General features: G+C 48.0%; 1 protein-coding gene across 5 annotated transcripts in view; it reads right to left on the bottom strand.

Annotated features, from left to right (window-relative positions):
- Positions 1-17,046, bottom strand: part of LOC124007819 — a 46,939-nt gene extending 29,893 nt beyond the window's left edge. The window contains exon 1 of one of the 5 annotated variants that reach the window (XM_046318602.1): positions 16,719-17,046. In XM_046318602.1, the coding sequence (XP_046174558.1) occupies positions 16,719-16,785 (67 nt within the window). In that variant the 5' untranslated portion in view covers positions 16,786-17,046. The remainder of the gene's footprint in view (positions 1-16,718) is intronic. The other 4 variants (XM_046318601.1, XM_046318597.1, XM_046318603.1 and 1 more) reach the window with 4 other exon arrangements.
- Positions 17,047-17,613: the final 567 nt, after the last annotated feature.

Genomic DNA, 17,613 nt, shown 5'->3' with positions numbered 1-17,613 from the left:
CTGGTGATTTGACAGGAGTGCCGGAGGAATATCATGGTCTGCGCACGGTCTTCAGTCGGTCCAGAACCAACTCCCTTCCTCCTCACCGGTCGTATGATTGTTGTTCTGATCTCTTCAAGAAGCGTTTTGCATCCGCTCCTATCCTTGTTGCACCTGACGTCACTAAACAGTTTATTGTTGAGGTTGACGCGTCGGGGTGGGCGTGGGAGCCATTCTGTCCCAGCGCTCCGATACTGACGAGGGGATCCTTCCTGTTGGGCGTGTTGTCGGGTTGACTGTCTGGGGAATTGAGAGACAGGTTAAGCAAGCACTCACGCACACTGCGTCGCCGCGCGCTTGTCCTAGTAACCTTCTTTTCGTTCCTGTTTTTACTCGTCTGGCTGTTCTTCAGTGGGCTCACTCTGCCAAGTTAGCTGGCCATCCCGGCGTTCGGGGTACGCTTGCTTCTATTCGCCAGCGGTTTTGGTGGCCTACTCAGGAGCGTGACACGCGCCGTTTTGTGGCTGCGTGTTCAGACTGCGCGCAGAAGAAGTCTGGTAATTTTTTTTCTGCTTCTGCTCCTGGTCTTGCTGGGTCTCAGTCTGTTCCCTGCCATCGCATCTCTCCTGTTCTTGTTCCTGCCCTTGCTGTGTCTCAGTCTGTCCCTAGTTGTTACTCTCCTGGCCTGTTTGGTCCTGTTTGCTCTAAAGCTTTCAGTTCTCTACCCGTGTCTCATTTTTTTTTTAGAGTAGTACCCTAGTTTCCCTTTTTTTTCGTTTTTCCGTTACGGTCCTGAGGAGAGGAGTTGGGTTCTTTCTCGGGACGTGCTGGACCGTTTGTGATCTATGATTTCCTCCGTTGCCGCCAGTGTTCCTCCTCGAGAGCGCCAGGAGGCGCTCGGTGAGTGGGGGGGTACTGTCATGTTTTGTCTTATTTTGTCTTGTCATTTTGCTTTTCCCTCTGTTCGTTTTCCCCCTGCTGGTCTTTTTAGGTTCGTTCCCCTCTTTCTCTCTTCCTCCCTCTCTCTCTTCTCTCTATCGTTCCGTTCCTGCTGCCAGCTGTTCCTATTCCCCTAATCAATCATTTAGTCTTCCCACACCTGTTCCATATCTTTTTCCCTGATTAGAGTCCCTATTTCTCCCCTTGTTTTCCGTTCCTGCCCTGTCGGATCATTGTCTATTGTTCACCGTGCTGTGTTTGTGTATCGCCCTGTCGTGTCGTGTTTCCCTCAGATGCTGCGTGGTGAGCAGGTGTCTGAGTCTGCTACGTTCAAGTGCCTTCCCGAGGCAACCTGCAGTTCAAGATCGAGTCTCCAGTCTGTTCTCGTCATTACGAGTGGAAATTGTGTTTTTTGATTGTATTTTTACTTTACTGGATTAAAGACTCTGTTTTCGCCAAGTCGCTTTTGGGTCCTCATTCACCTGCATAACAGAAGGATCCGACCAAGAATGGACCCAGCGACTATGGATTCTCTCTACTCTACTCTCGAGTTCCAGGGAGCGATGCTCGGCAGACACGAGCAGGAATTGTCTGCTGCTCGGCATGCCGTTGAGACCCTGGCCGCTCAGGTCTCCGACCTCTCAGGACAGTATCAGAGTCTTCGTCTCGTGTCACCAGCTACTTCCGGTTCTTCCGAGCCTCCGGAACCTAGGGTTAATAACCCACCATGTTATTCTGGGCAGCCCACTGAGTGCCGCTCCTTTCTCACCCAGTGTGATATAGTGTTCTCTCTCCAACCCAACACATACTCAAGAGAGAGAGCTCGGATTGCCTACGTCATATCACTCCTTACTGGTCGGGCTCGGCAGTGGGGCACAGCTATCTGGGAGGCAAGCGCTGAGTGTACTAACAATTATCTGAACTTTAAAGAGGAGATGATAAGGGTTTTTGATCGCTCAGTTTTTGGGAAAGAAGCTTCCTGGTCCCTGTCTTCCCTATGTCAAGGTAATCGATCCATAACGGATTACTCTATAGAGTTTCGCACTCTTGCTGCCTCCAGTAACTGGAACGAGCAGGCGTTGCTCGCTCGTTTTCTGGAGGGACTCCACGCTAAGGTTAAGGATGAGATTCTCTCTCGGGAGGTTCCATCCAGCGTGGATTCTTTGATTGAACTCGCTATTCGCATTGAACGACGGGTAGATCTTCGTCACCGAGCTCATAGAAGAGAGCTCGCATTAACTGTGTCTCCCCTCTCTCCGACACTACCGTCTTTCCCCACTGACTCAGGTGTTGAGCCCATGCAGCTGGGGGTATTCGCATCTCGACTAAGGAGAGGGAACGGAGAATCACCAACCGCCTCTGTCTCTATTGCGGTTCCGCTGGTCATTTTGTCATTTCATGTCCAGTTAAAGGCCAGAGCTCATCAGTAAGCGGAGGGCGACTGATAAGCGCTACTAGACGGTCCTCTCCGTCAAGTACCTGTACTACCTTACCGGTCCATCTACGCTGGACCGGATCGGCAGCTTCCTGCAGTGCATTAATAGACTCTGGGGCAGAGGGCTGTTTTATGGACGAAGCCTGGGCGCGGGAACATGACATTCCTCTCAGACAGTTAGGGAGCCCACGGTCATGTTTGCCTTGGATGGTAGTCCTCTCCCCAGTATATTATATGAAACACTACCTTTAACCCTCACTGTATCTGGTAACCATAGTGAGACCATTTCTTTTTTGATTTTTTGTTCACCTTTTACACCTGTTGTTTTGGGTCATCCCTGGCTAGTGTGTCATAATCCTTCTTTTGATTGGTCTAGTAATTCTATCCTTTCCTGGAACGTTTCTTGTCATGTGACGTGTTTAATGTCTGCTATTTCTCCTGTTTGTTCTGTCCCCTCTTCTCAGGAGGAACCTGGTGATTTGACAGGAGTGCCGGAGGAATATCATGGTCTGCGCACGGTCTTCAGTCGGTCCAGAACCAACTCCCTTCCTCCTCACCGGTCGTATGATTGTTGTTCTGATCTCTTCAAGAAGCGTTTTGCATCCGCTCCTATCCTTGTTGCACCTGACGTCACTAAACAGTTTATTGTTGAGGTTGACGCGTCGGGGGTGGGCGTGGGAGCCATTCTGTCCCAGCGCTCCGATACTGACGAGGGGATCCTTCCTGTTGGGCGTGTTGTCGGGTTGACTGTCTGGGGAATTGAGAGACAGGTTAAGCAAGCACTCACGCACACTGCGTCGCCGCGCGCTTGTCCTAGTAACCTTCTTTTCGTTCCTGTTTTTACTCGTCTGGCTGTTCTTCAGTGGGCTCACTCTGCCAAGTTAGCTGGCCATCCCGGCGTTCGGGGTACGCTTGCTTCTATTCGCCAGCGGTTTTGGTGGCCTACTCAGGAGCGTGACACGCGCCGTTTCGTGGCTGCGTGTTCAGACTGCGCGCAGAAGAAGTCTGGTAATTTTTTTTTCTGCTTCTGCTCCTGGTCTTGCTGGGTCTCAGTCTGTTCCCTGCCATCGCATCTCTCCTGTTCTTGTTCCTGCCCTTGCTGTGTCTCAGTCTGTCCCTAGTTGTTACTCTCCTGGCCTGTTTGGTCCTGTTTGCTCTAAAGCTTTCAGTTCTCTACCCGTGTCTCTTTTTTTTTTTAGAGTAGTACCCTAGTTTCCCTTTTTTTTCGTTTTTCCGTTACGGTCCTGAGGAGAGGAGTTGGGTTCTTTCTCGGGACGTGCTGGACCGTTTGTGATCTATGATTTCCTCCGTTGCCGCCAGTGTTCCTCCTCGAGAGCGCCAGGAGGCGCTCGGTGAGTGGGGGGGGGTACTGTCATGTTTTGTCTTATTTTGTCTTGTCATTTTGCTTTTCCCTCTGTTCGTTTTCCCCCTGCTGGTCTTTTTAGGTTCGTTCCCCTCTTTCTCTCTTCCTCCCTCTCTCTCTTCTCTCTATCGTTCCGTTCCTGCTCCCAGCTGTTCCTATTCCCCTAATCAATCATTTAGTCTTCCCACACCTGTTCCATATCTTTTTCCCTGATTAGAGTCCCTATTTCTCCCCTTGTTTTCCGTTCCTGCCCTGTCGGATCATTGTCTATTGTTCACCGTGCTGTGTTTGTGTATCGCCCTGTCGTGTCGTGTTTCCCTCAGATGCTGCGTGGTGAGCAGGTGTCTGAGTCTGCTACGTTCAAGTGCCTTCCCGAGGCAACCTGCAGTTCAAGATCGAGTCTCCAGTCTGTTCTCGTCATTACGAGTGGAAATTGTGTTTTTTGATTGTATTTTTACTTTACTGGATTAAAGACTCTGTTTTCGCCAAGTCGCTTTTGGGTCCTCATTCACCTGCATAACAATTGGCTCATTCATCCCCCTCCTCTCCCCTGTAACTATTCCCCAGGTCGTTGCTACAAATGAGAACGTGTTCTCAGTCAACTTACCTGGTAAAATAACAGATAAATAAAAATACATTAACACACAGAAATAGCAAATCCTCCATATAATTAATAGCATAGGACTAAAAGTACTGTAGATCTCTTTTTACTTGCACACAATATAGCTGGGTCCCCCCGTCCTGTCCCTAGGGGTCCACCACCCTGCAGCGCCCCACCCAACACACCTGACTCAGCTTTAGGATCTTCGTGAAACATATATTATTAGTTGTGGGTGTGTTAGGCTAAGGCCAGAGTGACCACCCACAGGACTGCAGACCCCCAACAGCTAGGGATAGGTATCTCCCCTGGCGTGGGCATGTTTTCAATACAGACGCATTTAGTCATACTGAATTCCATATAAGGCATCTAGGCTTTATGAAAGTTGCCCAGTATACCCTTAATCTGGTAATAGATCAAAGCTAGTGATACATAACCAACTTTCCAATTAATGGCAATACATTTCTTATCCTCTCTAAATGCAGTTTCTTCAGATAAGTCTCCAATATCAACATTTAAAGCAAACAGAAACAGGGAGAGGGGAGAATCTGTAGGACTGCTGAGATAAAAGAAGATACTCTTTGTCAGAATTCAGCCAGCCTTCACAAGACCATAATATATGCAAATATGTCCCCTTTTGTGTTTTACACCTCCAATTACATTACATTTACATTACATTTAAGTCATTTAGCAGACGCTCTTATCCAGAGCGACTTACAAATTGGTGCATTCACCTTATGACATCCAGTGGGACAGTCACTTAACAATAGTGCATCTAAAACTTAGGGGGGTGGGGTGAGAGGGATTACTTAACCTATCCTAGGTATTCCTTAAAGAGGTGGGGTTTCAGGTGTCTCCGGAAGGTGGTGATTGACTCCGCTGTCCTGGCGTCGTGAGGGAGTTTGTTCCACCATTGGGGGGCCAGGGCAGCGAACAGTTTTGATTGGGCTGAGCGGGAGCTGTACTTCCTCAGTGGTAGGGAGGCGAGCAGGCCAGAGGTGGATGAACGCAGTGCCCTTGTTTGGGTGTAGGGCCTGATCAGAGCCTGGAGGTACTGAGGTGCCGTTCCCCTCACAGCTCCGTAGGCAAGCACCATGGTCTTGTAGCGGATGCGAGCTTCAACTGGAAGCCAGTGGAGAGAACGGAGGAGCGGGGTGACGTGAGAGAACTTGGGAAGGTTGAACACCAGACGGGCTGCGGCGTTCTGGATGAGTTGAAGGGGTTTAATGGCACAGGCAGGGAGCCCAGCCAACAGCGAGTTGCAGTAATCCAGACGGGAGATGACAAGTGCCTGGATTAGGACCTGCGCCGCTTCCTGTGTGAGGCAGGGATGACATTTCCGAGTGCATGTAATTCAGTTACACTGGCATGTAGAACGTTCTATAGATGGTCTTAAACTGCAGTAATTGATGTCTGAGATGATATGAACCTGACTGGGCATTCAAACACATCTGTATCCATTCATCGTCATCAATAGCTTCTACCAGGTCTTCCTCACATTTTTGTTTTACATGTTTTGTGTCATCGGGAAAAGCTTCTATTAACCCTTGATACAGTTTGTAAATCAACTTCGGAGGTTTGTCAGACTGCCTTAAAATAGCATCTGGCTTGTCCAGGGTTTACTGCACAGAGAGTGTTGTATCTGTAAAAAATTCCCCTGAGATCCATCACAGACTGGTCTTCCCTGACTGCTTGATCCTGCTGAGACCCCTGTCACCATCTGATCCTCCTAAGATGAGGCATGACAAAGAATTTCCTTGGTGTACATTTATACATGATATCATCCAAGAATAGAATCAATGGTTCATTATTCCCAGATACCAAACTGTAGCTTTAAGCTTAAACTGTTGTCCTGTAGCTACTGTAGGTCTACCCATCAATTCAATATGGAAGTTTGTATCTTTCACTGATATTATTAATATACTGCTAAATTCACTGTAGTCTGGTCTTCCCTGACTGTCTGACCTGCTGGGACCCCTGTCACCATCTGATCCTGCTAAGACATGATGAGCATAGTGTTGTGTACTGACTGTGTACCAGAGGGCTGCTTTCACGCGGGTTCTCTGCGGGTTCCGACAGAGATCATTGCGGCACGGTCTGCAATGATCTCTGGGAGCGGGTGGTCAGATAGACGACTTTGGGATGAAAACACTGTATTTAGGTTGTCCCATAGATTATTTGGAAACTGTCCTCTTTCTGCTTTGTATGTGTTAGCCTATATATTGTATTAAAATCACATAGTTTTTGCATTATTCACACACTCAGTGCGTCTAGTGTGTGTGTGGACTCATTGAGATAAGAGTAGGCTGCCTATATGAGTGGAGAACCACGTGGCAGTTAACTTAAATAAAAGAGCAAAGAGAAAGAGGCTAAGCGAGAGAGCTCACTCTCGCCAAAATCTGTCCTGAATAAACCCAACACGTTTCCATGGGACATAAACTTGTCGCCTGCATTCCCGCCTTTGGGACAACTACTCGCATCTCATCATTATATACAAATCTCTGGATTCAGCCACTTGCGAATTAGAAAGGAGAATTGGCTGGTGCACAGCTCACTGTTCGGATGCAGCCTTCCCCTAAAGTACTACTGTCAAATCTACCATTCCAGTGTTTTAATTGCTATATTGTATTTACTTCGCCACCATGGCCTATTTATTGCCTTTACCTCCCTTATCTCACCTCATTTGCTCACATTGTATATAGACTTATTTTTCTACTGTATTATTGACTGTATGTTTGTTTTACTCCATGTGTAACTCTGTGTTGTGTTATGTGTCGAACTGCATTGCTTTATCTTGGCCAGGTCGCAGTTGTAAATTATAACTTGTTCTCAACTTGTCTACCTGGTTAAATAAAGGTTAAATAAAAAAATAAAAAAATAAAGTAAATGGATGTTTTGCCAAAATTATATAATTACTCCTGTCTAAATAAAATAATGCAAAATACTTTACCAGAAAGCTTGACTTAGCCACAGAGGATCATTAGCTTCTTTAAAAAATATTGTTTCAAATCAAAAATGCACATGCCTATGCATATTTGGGAAGCCAGCATGTGCTCAGCGTGTGTGGCAATATGTCTAGCTAATTATTGAGGTGTGGCGGTCAGTGGAAAGCATCTAAAATGTGTGAAGATAATGTGTCTGGAACTGCCAATCTGCGGTCAACAAGGCAGAGTTCATCTCAGCCCATGCCCCCCTCCAGTCCCTCGACTTCTTGGCCCTGACGGAAACATGGATCACCACAGACAACACTGCTACTCCTACTGCTCTCTCTTCGTCCGCCCACGTGTTCTCGCACACCCCGAGAACGTCTGGTCAGCGGGGTGGTGGCACCGGGATCCTCATCTCTCCCAAGTGGTCATTCTCTCTTTCTCCCCTTACCCATCTGTCTATCGCCTCCTTTGAATTCCATGCTGTCACAGTTACTAGCCCTTTCAAGCTTAACATCCTTATCATTTATCGCCCTCCAGGTTCCCTCGGAGAGTTCATCAATGAGCTTGATGCCTTGATAAGCTCCTTTCCTGAGGTGGGTCTGCCTCTCGTGCCTGCTGCGCTGACGGCTCACCTCTCACAGTTCTGGGCGACTTTAACCTCCCCACGTCTACCTTTGACTCTTTCCTCTCTGCCTCCTTCTTTCCACTCCTCTCCTCTTTTGACCTCACCCTCTCACCTTCCCCCCTACTCACAAGGCAGGCAATACGCTCGACCTCATCTTTACTAGATGCTGTTCTTCCACTAACCTCATTGCAACTCCCCTCCAAGTCTCCGACCACTGCCTTGTATCCTTTTCCCTCTCGCTCTCATCCAACACCTCCCACACTGCCCCTACTGGATGGTATCGCGCCCTCCCAACCTTCGCTCTCTCTCCCCCCCGTTCTACTCTCTCCTCTTCCATCCTATCATCTCTTCCCTCCGCTCAAACCTTCTCCCACCTATCTCCTGATTCTGCCTCCTCAACCCTCCTCTCCTCCCTCTCTGCATCCCTTGACTCTCTATGTCCCCTATCCTCCAGGCCGGCTCGGTCCTCCCCCCCGCTCCGTGGCTCGATGACTCATTGCGAGCTCACAGAACAGGGCTCCGGGCAGCCGAGCGGAAATGGAGTCTTGAAATTTTGCTTTCGCTTCTCCCCCCTGCGGACCTGGCATCCTTTCACTCCCTCCTCTCTACATTTTCCTCCTCTGTCTCTGCTGCTAAAGCCACTTTCTACCACGCTAAATTCCAAGCTTCTGCCTCCAACCCTAGGAAGCTCTTTGCCACCTTCTCCTCCCTCCTGAATCCTCCGCCCCCTCCCCCTCCTCCTCTCTGCAGATGACTTGTCAACCATTTTGAAAAGAAGGTCGACGACATCCGATCCTCGTTTGCTAAGTCAAACGACACCGCTGGTTCTGCTCACACTGCCCTACCCTGTGCTCTGACCTCTTTCTCCCTCTCTCTCCAGATGAAATCTCGCGTTTTGTGACGCATAACAGAAGGATCCGCCCAACAACCTGCCCGCTTGACCCTATCCCCTCCTCTCTTCTCCAGACCATTTCTGCTGCTCGGAGACCTTCTCCCTTACCTCACCTCGCTCATCAACTCATCCCTGCCGTTGAGACCCTGGCCGGTCTCCGACCTGGCTACGTCCCCAGCTTCCGTCTTCAAGAGAGCGAGAGTTGCACCCCCATTCTGAAAAAACCTACACTGTGATATATCCCTCCGATGTCAACAATTACAGACCAGTATCCCTTCTTTCTTTTCTCTCCAAAACTCTTGAACGCTGAGTGTACCGTTATCTGAACTTTAAAGCTCTCCCGCTATCTCTCTTTGAATGACCTTCTTGATCCAAATCAGTCAGGTTTCAAGACTAGTCATTCAACTGAGACTGGCGTCTCCTCTGTATCACGGAGGCGCTCCGCACTGCTAAAGCTAACTCTCTCTCTCTCTGCTCTCATCCTTCTAGATCTATCGAACTGCCTTCGATACTGTGAACCATCAGATCCTCCTCTCCACCCTCTCCGAGTTGGGCATCTCCGGCGCGGCCCACGCTATTGCGTCCTACCTGACAGGTCGCTCCTACCAGGTGGCGTGGCGAGAATCTGTCTCCTCACCACGCGCTCTCACCACTGGTGTCCCCCAGGGCTCTGTTCTTGGCCCTCTCCTATTCTCGCTATACACCAAGTCACTTGGCTCTGTCATAACCTCACATGGTCTCTCTTATCATTGCTATCAGTAAGCAGACGACACACAATTAATCTTCTCCTTTCCCCCTTCTGATGACCAGGTGGCGGATCGCATCTCTGCATGTCTGGCAGACATATCAGTGTGGATGACGGATCACCACCTCAAGCTGAACCTCGGCAAGACGGAGCTGCTCTTCCTCCCCAGGAATTATGGACTGCCCGTTCCATGATCTCGCCATCATTTTTTGTTGACAACTCCATTGTGTCCTCCTCCCAGAGCGCCAAGAATCCTTGATTGGCGTGATCCTGGACAACACCCTGTCGTTCTCAACTAACATCAAGGCGGTGGCCCTTCCTGTAGGTTCATGCTCTACAACATCCGCAGAGTACGACCCTGCTGCACACAGGAAGCGGCGCAGGTCCTAATCCAGGCACTTGTCATCTCCCGTCTGGATTACTGCAATCTCGCTGTTGGCTGGGCTCCCTGCCTGTGCATTAAACCCCTTCAACTCATCCAGAACGCCGCAGCCCGTCTGGTGTTCAACCTTCCCAAGTTCTCTCCGTCACCCCGCTCCTCCGTTCTCTCCACTGGCTTCCAGTTGAAGCTAACTATGATCCGCTACAAGACCATGGTGCTTGCCCTAGGCAAATGGCGGAGCTGTGAGGGGAACGGCACCTCAGTACCTCCAGGCTCTGATCAGGCCCTACACCCAAACAAGGGCACTGCGTTCATCCACCTCTGGCCTGCTCGCCTCCCTACCACTGAGGAAGTACAGCTCCCATGCTCAGCCCAGTCAAAACTGTTCTTCTGCTGCCCTGGCCCCCCTGTGGTGGAACAAACTCCCTCACGACGCCAGGACAGCGGAGTCAATCACCACCTTCCGGAGACACCTGAAACCCCACCTCTTTAAGGAATACCTAGGATAGGTTAAGTAATCCCTCTCACCCCACCCCCCTAAGTTTTAGATGCACTATTGTTAAGTGACTGTCCCACTGGATGTCATAAGGTGATTGCACCCGGGCGTGGCCAGCGGTTTTGGTGGCCTACTCTGGAGCGTGACACGCGCCGTTTCGTGGCTGCTTGTTCGGACTGCGCGCAGAATAAGCCTTAATTTTTTTTTTCTGTAAGTCGCTCTGGATAAGAGCGTCTGCTAAATGACTTAAATGTAAATGTAAATGTGTCTTGAGAATCATTTAAAATATTTAGAAAATAATAAGATGAGTGTAAGTGTTCATGACTTTTTATTTAAACTGAACACTAAAAAAAATAACAAAGTGAATAACCGAAACCAAAACAGTTCTATCAGGTGCAAAATACTAAACAGAAAACTACCCACAAAAACCATGTGGGAAAAAGCTACTTAAGTATGGTTCCCAATCAGAAACAATGATAGACAGCTGTCCCTGATTGAGAACCATACCCGGCGAAAACAAAGAAATACAAACACATAGAAAAAAGAACATAGAATGCCCACCCAAATCACACCCTGACACACCCAAGGTATAAGCGCACTGGGCTATGAGCACGCACTGGAGACACTGTGCTCTTTACCGCATAACGCGGTGCCTGACCAGTACCATGCTGCTTCCGGTAAGCACGGGGAGTTGGCTCAGGTCTATAGCCTAACTCCGCCAATCTCCCCGTGTGCCACCCCCCCCCCAAAAGAAAATTGGGTCTGCCTCTCGTGCCTGCTGCGCTGACTTGCCTCATACCACCGCCTCTCAGCTTTAGCTGCTTCCAATTCCTCTTTAGGGCGGCGATATTCCCCAGCCTGTCTCCAGGGTCCCTTTCCGTCCAGGATCTCCTCCCATGTTCAGGAGTCCTGAACCCTCTGCTCCTCAATACCACGCTGCTTGATCCGTTTGTGGTGGGTAGTTCTGTAACCGGTGTCATCATCGGATGAAGAGGAATTGGACTAAAGCACAGTGTGGTAAGTGTTCATGACTTTTTATTTAAACTGAACACTAAACAAAAATAACAAAGTGAATAACCGAAACCAAAACTAACATGTAGGGTGCAAAACACTAAACAGAAAACAACTACCCACAAAAACCATGTGGGAAAAACCTACCTAAGTATGGTTCCCAATCAGAGACACTACAATACTTAGGTAGCATTTTCCCACCTATGTTTTGTGGGTAGTTACTTTCTGTTTAGTGCTTTCTGCACCTGACAGGACTGTTTCGGTTTCGTTTTGCACATTGTTATTTTGTTCTAGTGTTCTAGTCATGAACACTTACCACACTGCGCTTTGGTCCGATTCTTCTTCATGCAACGACGACCGTTACAGTGAGGGGTGTGTGGGGATGTTAAATCTAGAATTAGCTTCCTATTTCGCAACAAAGCATCCTTCACTCATGCTGCCAAACATACCCTTGTAAAACTGACCATCCTACCAATCCTCCACTTTGGCGAAAATAGCCTCCAATACCCTACTCAACAACTTGGATGCAGTCTATCACAGTGCAATCCGTTTTGTCACCAAAGCCCCATATATTACCCACCATTACGACCTGTACTGTCATGTTTTGTCTTATATTGTCTTGTCATTTTGCTTTCCCTTCTGTTCGTTTTCCCCCTGCTGGTCTTTTTAGGTTCGTTCCCCTTTTTCTCTCTCCCTCTCTCTCTCTCTTCTCTCTATCGTTCCGTTCCTGCTCCCAGCTGTTCCTATTCCCCTACTCAATCATCTAGTCTTTTCACACCTGTTCCGTATCTTGCCCTCTGATTAGAGTCCCTATTTCTCCCCTTGTTTTCCGTTTCTGTCCTGTCGGATCCTTGTATATTGTTCGCCGTGCTGTGTCTTTGTCTCGCCCTGTCGTGTCTTGTTTCCCTCAGATGCTGCGTGGTGAGCAGGTGTCTGAGTCTGCTACGGTCGGTGCCTTCCCGAGGCAACCTACAGTTAATGGTCGAGTCTCCAGTCTGTCCTCGTCACTACAAGTGGAATTAAGTTTTTTATGTTTTGTTTTCTGCTCTGATTGTCCAGGAGTATTGCCTATTTCCTTTACTGGAATAAAGACTCTGTTTTCGCCAAGTCGCTTTTGGGTCCTCATTCACCTGCATAACAGAAGGATCCGACCAAGAATGGACCCAGCGACTATGGATTCTCTCTACTCTACTCTCGAGTTCCAGGGAGCGATGCTCGGCAGACACGAGCAGGAATTGTCTGCTGCTCGGCGTGCCGTTGAGACCCTGGCCGCTCAGGTCTCCGACCTCTCAGGACAGTATCAGAGTCTTCGTCTCGTGCCACCAGCTACTTCCGGGTCTTCCGAGCCTCCGGAACCTAGGGTTAATAACCCACCATGTTATTCTGGGCAGCTCACTGAGTGCCGCTCCTTTCTCACCCAGTGTGATATAGTGTTCTCTCTCCAACCCAACACATACTCAAGAGAGAGAGCTCGGATTGCCTACGTCATATCACTCCTTACTGGTCGGGCTCGGCAGTGGGGCACAGCTATCTGGGAGGCAAGCGCTGAGTGTACTAACGATTATCTGAACTTTAAAGAGGAGATGATAAGGGTTTTTGATCGTTCAGTTTTTGGGAAAGAAGCTTCCTGGTCCCTGTCTTCCCTATGTCAAGGTAATCGATCCATAACGGATTACTCTATATAGAGTTTCGCACTCTTGCTGCCTCCAGTAACTGGAACGAGCAGGCGTTGCTCGCTCGTTTTCTGGAGGGACTCCACGCTAAGGTTAAGGATGAGATTCTCTCTCGGGAGGTTCCATCCAGCGTGGATTCTTTGATTGAACTCGCTATTCGCATTGAACGACGGGTAGATCTTCGTCACCGAGCTCATAGAAGAGAGCTCGCGTTAACTGTGTCTCCCCTCTCTCCGACACTACCATCTTTCCCCACTGACTCTGGTGTTGAGCCCATGCAGCTGGGGGGTATTCGCATTTCGACTAAGGAGAGGGAACGGAGAATCACCAACCGCCTCTGTCTCTATTGCGGTTCCGCTGGTCATTTTGTCATTTCATGTCCAGTTAAAGGCCAGAGCTCATCAGTAAGCGGAGGGCGACTGATAAGCGCTACTAGACGGTCCTCTCCGTCAAGTACCTGTACTACCTTACCGGTCCATCTACGCTGGACCGGATCGGCAGCTTCCTGCAGTGCATTAATAGACTCTGGGGCGGAGGGCTGTTTTATGGACGAAGCCTGGGCTCGGGAACATGACATTCCTCTCAGACAGTTAGGGGAGCCCACGGTCATGTTCGCCTTGGATGGTAGTCCTCTCCCCAGTATATTATGTGAAACACTACCTTTAACCCTCACTGTATCTGGTAACCATAGTGAGACCATTTCTTTTTTGATTTTTTGTTCACCTTTTACACCTGTTGTTTTGGGTCATCCCTGGCTAGTGTGTCATAATCCTTCTTTTGATTGGTCTAGTAATTCTATCCTTTCCTGGAACGTTTCTTGTCATGTGAAGTGTTTAATGTCTGATATTCCTCCTGTTTCTTCTGCTCCCTCTTCACAGGAGGAACCTGGTGATTTGACAGGAGTGCCGGAGGAATATCATGGTCTGCGCACGGTCTTCAGTCGGTCCAAAACCAACTCCCTTCCTCCTCACCGGTCGTATGATTGTTGTTCTGATCTCCTCAAGAAGCGTTTTGCATCCGCTCCTATCCTTGTTGCACCTGACGTCACTAAACAGTTTATTGTCGAGGTTGACGCGTCGGGGGTGGGCGTGGGAGCCATTCTGTCCCAGCGCTCCGATACTGACGATGGGGTCCACCCTTGCGCGTATTTTTCTCATCGCCTGTCACCGTCGGAACGTAACTATGATGTGGCTAACCGCGAACTGCTCGCCATCCGTTTAGCCCTAGGCAAATGGCGACAGTGGTTGGAGGGGCGACCGTTCCTTTGTCGTTTGGACTGACCAAAGGAACCTTGAGTACATCCGTTCTGCCAAACGACTGAATGCGCGTCATGCTCGTTGGGCGTTATTTTTGCTCGTTTCCAGAGTTCGTTATTTCTTATTGCCCGGGTACTAAGAACACCAAGCCTCATGCTTTATCCCGTCTCTTTAGTTCTTCTGTGGCTTCTACCGATCCCGAGGGATCCTTCCTGTTGGGCGTGTTGTCGGGTTGACTGTCTGGGGAATTGAGAGACAGGTTAACAGAAACAGAGTTTATTAATGTTCAAAACCGAATAACTGAAATCCTCTAGATTAGTAGAGGGGAAAACAACTGGAGAAGCGGCCACAGACTGCAGCAAGCACTCACTCACACTCCGTCGCAGCACGCTTGTCCTAGTAACCGTCTTTTCGTTCCTGTTTCTACTCGTCTGGCTGTTCTTCAGTGGGCGCACTCTGCCAAGTTAGCTGGCCACCCCGGCGTTAACAAAGGAATAAATACGCTCTTCCATTCGCCAGCGGTTTTGGTGGCCTACTCTGGAGCGTGACACGCGCCGTTTCGTGGCTGCTTGTTCGGACTGCGCGCAGAATAAGCCTGGTAATTTTTTTTCTGCTTCTGCGCTCCTGGTCTTGCTGGGTCTCAGTCTGTTCCCTGCCACCGCATCTCTCCTGGTCTTGTTCCTGCCCTTGCTGTGTCTCAGTCTGTCCCTAGTTGTTACTCTCCTGGCCTGTTTGGTCCTGTTTGCTCTAAAGCTTTCAGTTCTCTACCCGTGTCTCTTTTTTTTTTTAGAGTAGTACCCTAGTTTCCCTTTTCATCGTTTTCCGTTACGGTCCTGAGGAGAGGAGTTGGGTTCTTTCTCGGGACGTGCTGGACCGTTTGTGATCTATGATTTCCTCCGTTGCCGCCAGTGTTCCTGCTCGAGTGCGCCAGGAGGCGCTCGGTGAGTGGGGGGGTACTGTCATGTTTTGTCTTATATTGTCTTGTCATTTTGCTTTCCCTTCTGTTCGTTTTCCCCCTGCTGGTCTTATTAGGTTCGTTCCCTTTTTTCTCTCTCCCTCCCTCTCTCTCTTCTCTCTATCGTTCCGTTCCTGCTCCCAGCTGTTCCTATTCCCCTACTCAATCATCTAGTCTTTTCACACCTGTTCCGTATCTTGCCCTCTGATTAGAGTCCCTATTTCTCCCCTTGTTTTCCGTTTCTGTCCTGTCGGATCCTTGTATATTGTTCGCCGTGCTGTGTCTTTGTCTCGCCCTGTCGTGTCTTGTTTCCCTCAGATGCTGCGTGTGAGCAGATGTCTGAGTCTGCTACGGTCGGTGCCTTCCCGAGGCAACCTACAGTTAATGGTCGAGTCTCCAGTCTGTCCTCGTCACTACGAGTGGAATTAAGTTTTTTATGTTTTGTTTTCTACTCTGATTGTCCAGGAGTATTGCCTATTTCCTTTACTGGAATAAAGACTCTGTTTTCGCCAAGTCGCTTTTGGGTCCTCATTCACCTGCATAACACTGCTAGGTAAAGTCCCCCCTTATCTCAGCTCGCTGGTCACCATAGCATCTCCCACCTGTAGCACTCGCTCCAGCAGGTATATCTCTCTAGTCACCCCCAAAACCAATTATTTCTTTGGCCGCCTCTCCTTCCAGTTCTCTGCTGCCAATGACTGGAACGAACCACAAAAATCTCTGAAAAATTACTGTAAATTACTGTATTTAATGCATGTATTAACATAAATGTATGTAACCAAATGAAGAGGGATTAACGGTACATTTACTAGGCCTACTTGTGGCATATGTGATGGGGAATTGATTTTTAAAAAATAAACAAACAAACGGCAAACAATGAAACAATGAATGGGCAAGGATTGGCGGGAGATAGCGAGTTGAATTCTGGAGAGCTGAGTGCACGCATTCTGGAGAGAAACACGCCCCTCCCCTCCCCAACGTGTGCGTGTGCATGTGCGTGTGCGTGTGCGTGTGCGTGTGCGTGCGTGTGTGTGCGTGTGTGCGTGCGTGTGTGAAAATAATAAGTGTGCGGTCCTTATTTCTCATCGAAACCCCCATAGACTTCGTTTAAAACCATTCTGACTTTCCATGTTGAAAATCACTATGAAGAGGGTGTTTAGGCTATTATCCATAATGTCGATATAAAAGCTTCTTGTTTCAGATTGCCATGTTTTTTCATTGATGTGAATAAAACTTAGGCGGCTTCGTGTGTTCTTGAAGTTGCAACGCACATTGTGTTAATAAGGCACATTGTAACATATCATATACCTATTGTTCATGATTGTCAAACATTACGTGATAATATTGTAGGCTATACAGGAAGCACACTATAGCACACAAATAACATTACAAATATTGAGTAGGCCAAAAACTACGTTCGGCCTTGTCAATCAACTTACCTCTGGAAACCACCTTTTGCGCCAGACAAATCCAAAAGTACAATCCGATGAGCGTTAGTTTGGGCATATTTGCTCATTCGTTTGTTTGTTCAGCCTACTTCTGATATTTTATTTCCTAAGGCTGTGAGAGTGAAAGTAAACTGTGGTTTAGTTCCTCCTTACTCGTGACCTCTTGGTGGAAAATAAAATAAAGTTCCATTTGACTTGTAAATGACGGCGGCAACTAAATAATATTTTATAACAAACACATTGCATTATTGTTAATATGTTATAATAACTTTAATAAGCATTTTTTTCTAACCAGTTCTGTCATATTCCTTCTTGAAGTCAACCCATACCTGGTCTTTGGCGCCTCCCTGTGTGTATAATTGGCTGCAACGCACAGAATTCCATATATCTAGTTTAGAATTGATATAATCTCTGCTATAATGTAACAAAACTTGGCAATGCTGAAATATTCAAATGTAAATGAATAACTATAGTTAATTTAAGTGCTTTCCTGTCCACTGAGAGTAAAATATATTTTAATTCACCAGCCTATAGCCATTCATTCACAGGCCTATATGGCATGCACACTAAAACATTGACAATATTAAATATTTTCCTCAAAACATAAACTCAGCAAAAGAAAGAAGCGTCCTCTCACTCTCAACTGATTTTATTTTCAGCAAACTTAACATGTGTAAATATTTGTATGAACATAACAAGATTCAACAACTGAGACATAAACTGAACAAGTTCCACAGTTTTCATAACTGTGACCTTAATTGCCTACTGTCTGTAAGCTTGTGCTAGTGTCAACCGCTCCACAGGTGCATGTTCATTAATTGTTTATGGTTCATTGAACAAGCATGGGAAACGCATGTTGAAACCCTTTACAATGAAGATCTGTGAA

This window comes from Oncorhynchus gorbuscha, linkage group LG21 (genome assembly GCF_021184085.1).
Source record: "Oncorhynchus gorbuscha isolate QuinsamMale2020 ecotype Even-year linkage group LG21, OgorEven_v1.0, whole genome shotgun sequence".
Taxonomy (NCBI): Eukaryota; Metazoa; Chordata; class Actinopteri; order Salmoniformes; family Salmonidae; genus Oncorhynchus; species Oncorhynchus gorbuscha.
Note: the sequence above shows the minus strand (reverse complement) of the source record. Positions and strands in the feature narration are given on the sequence as shown.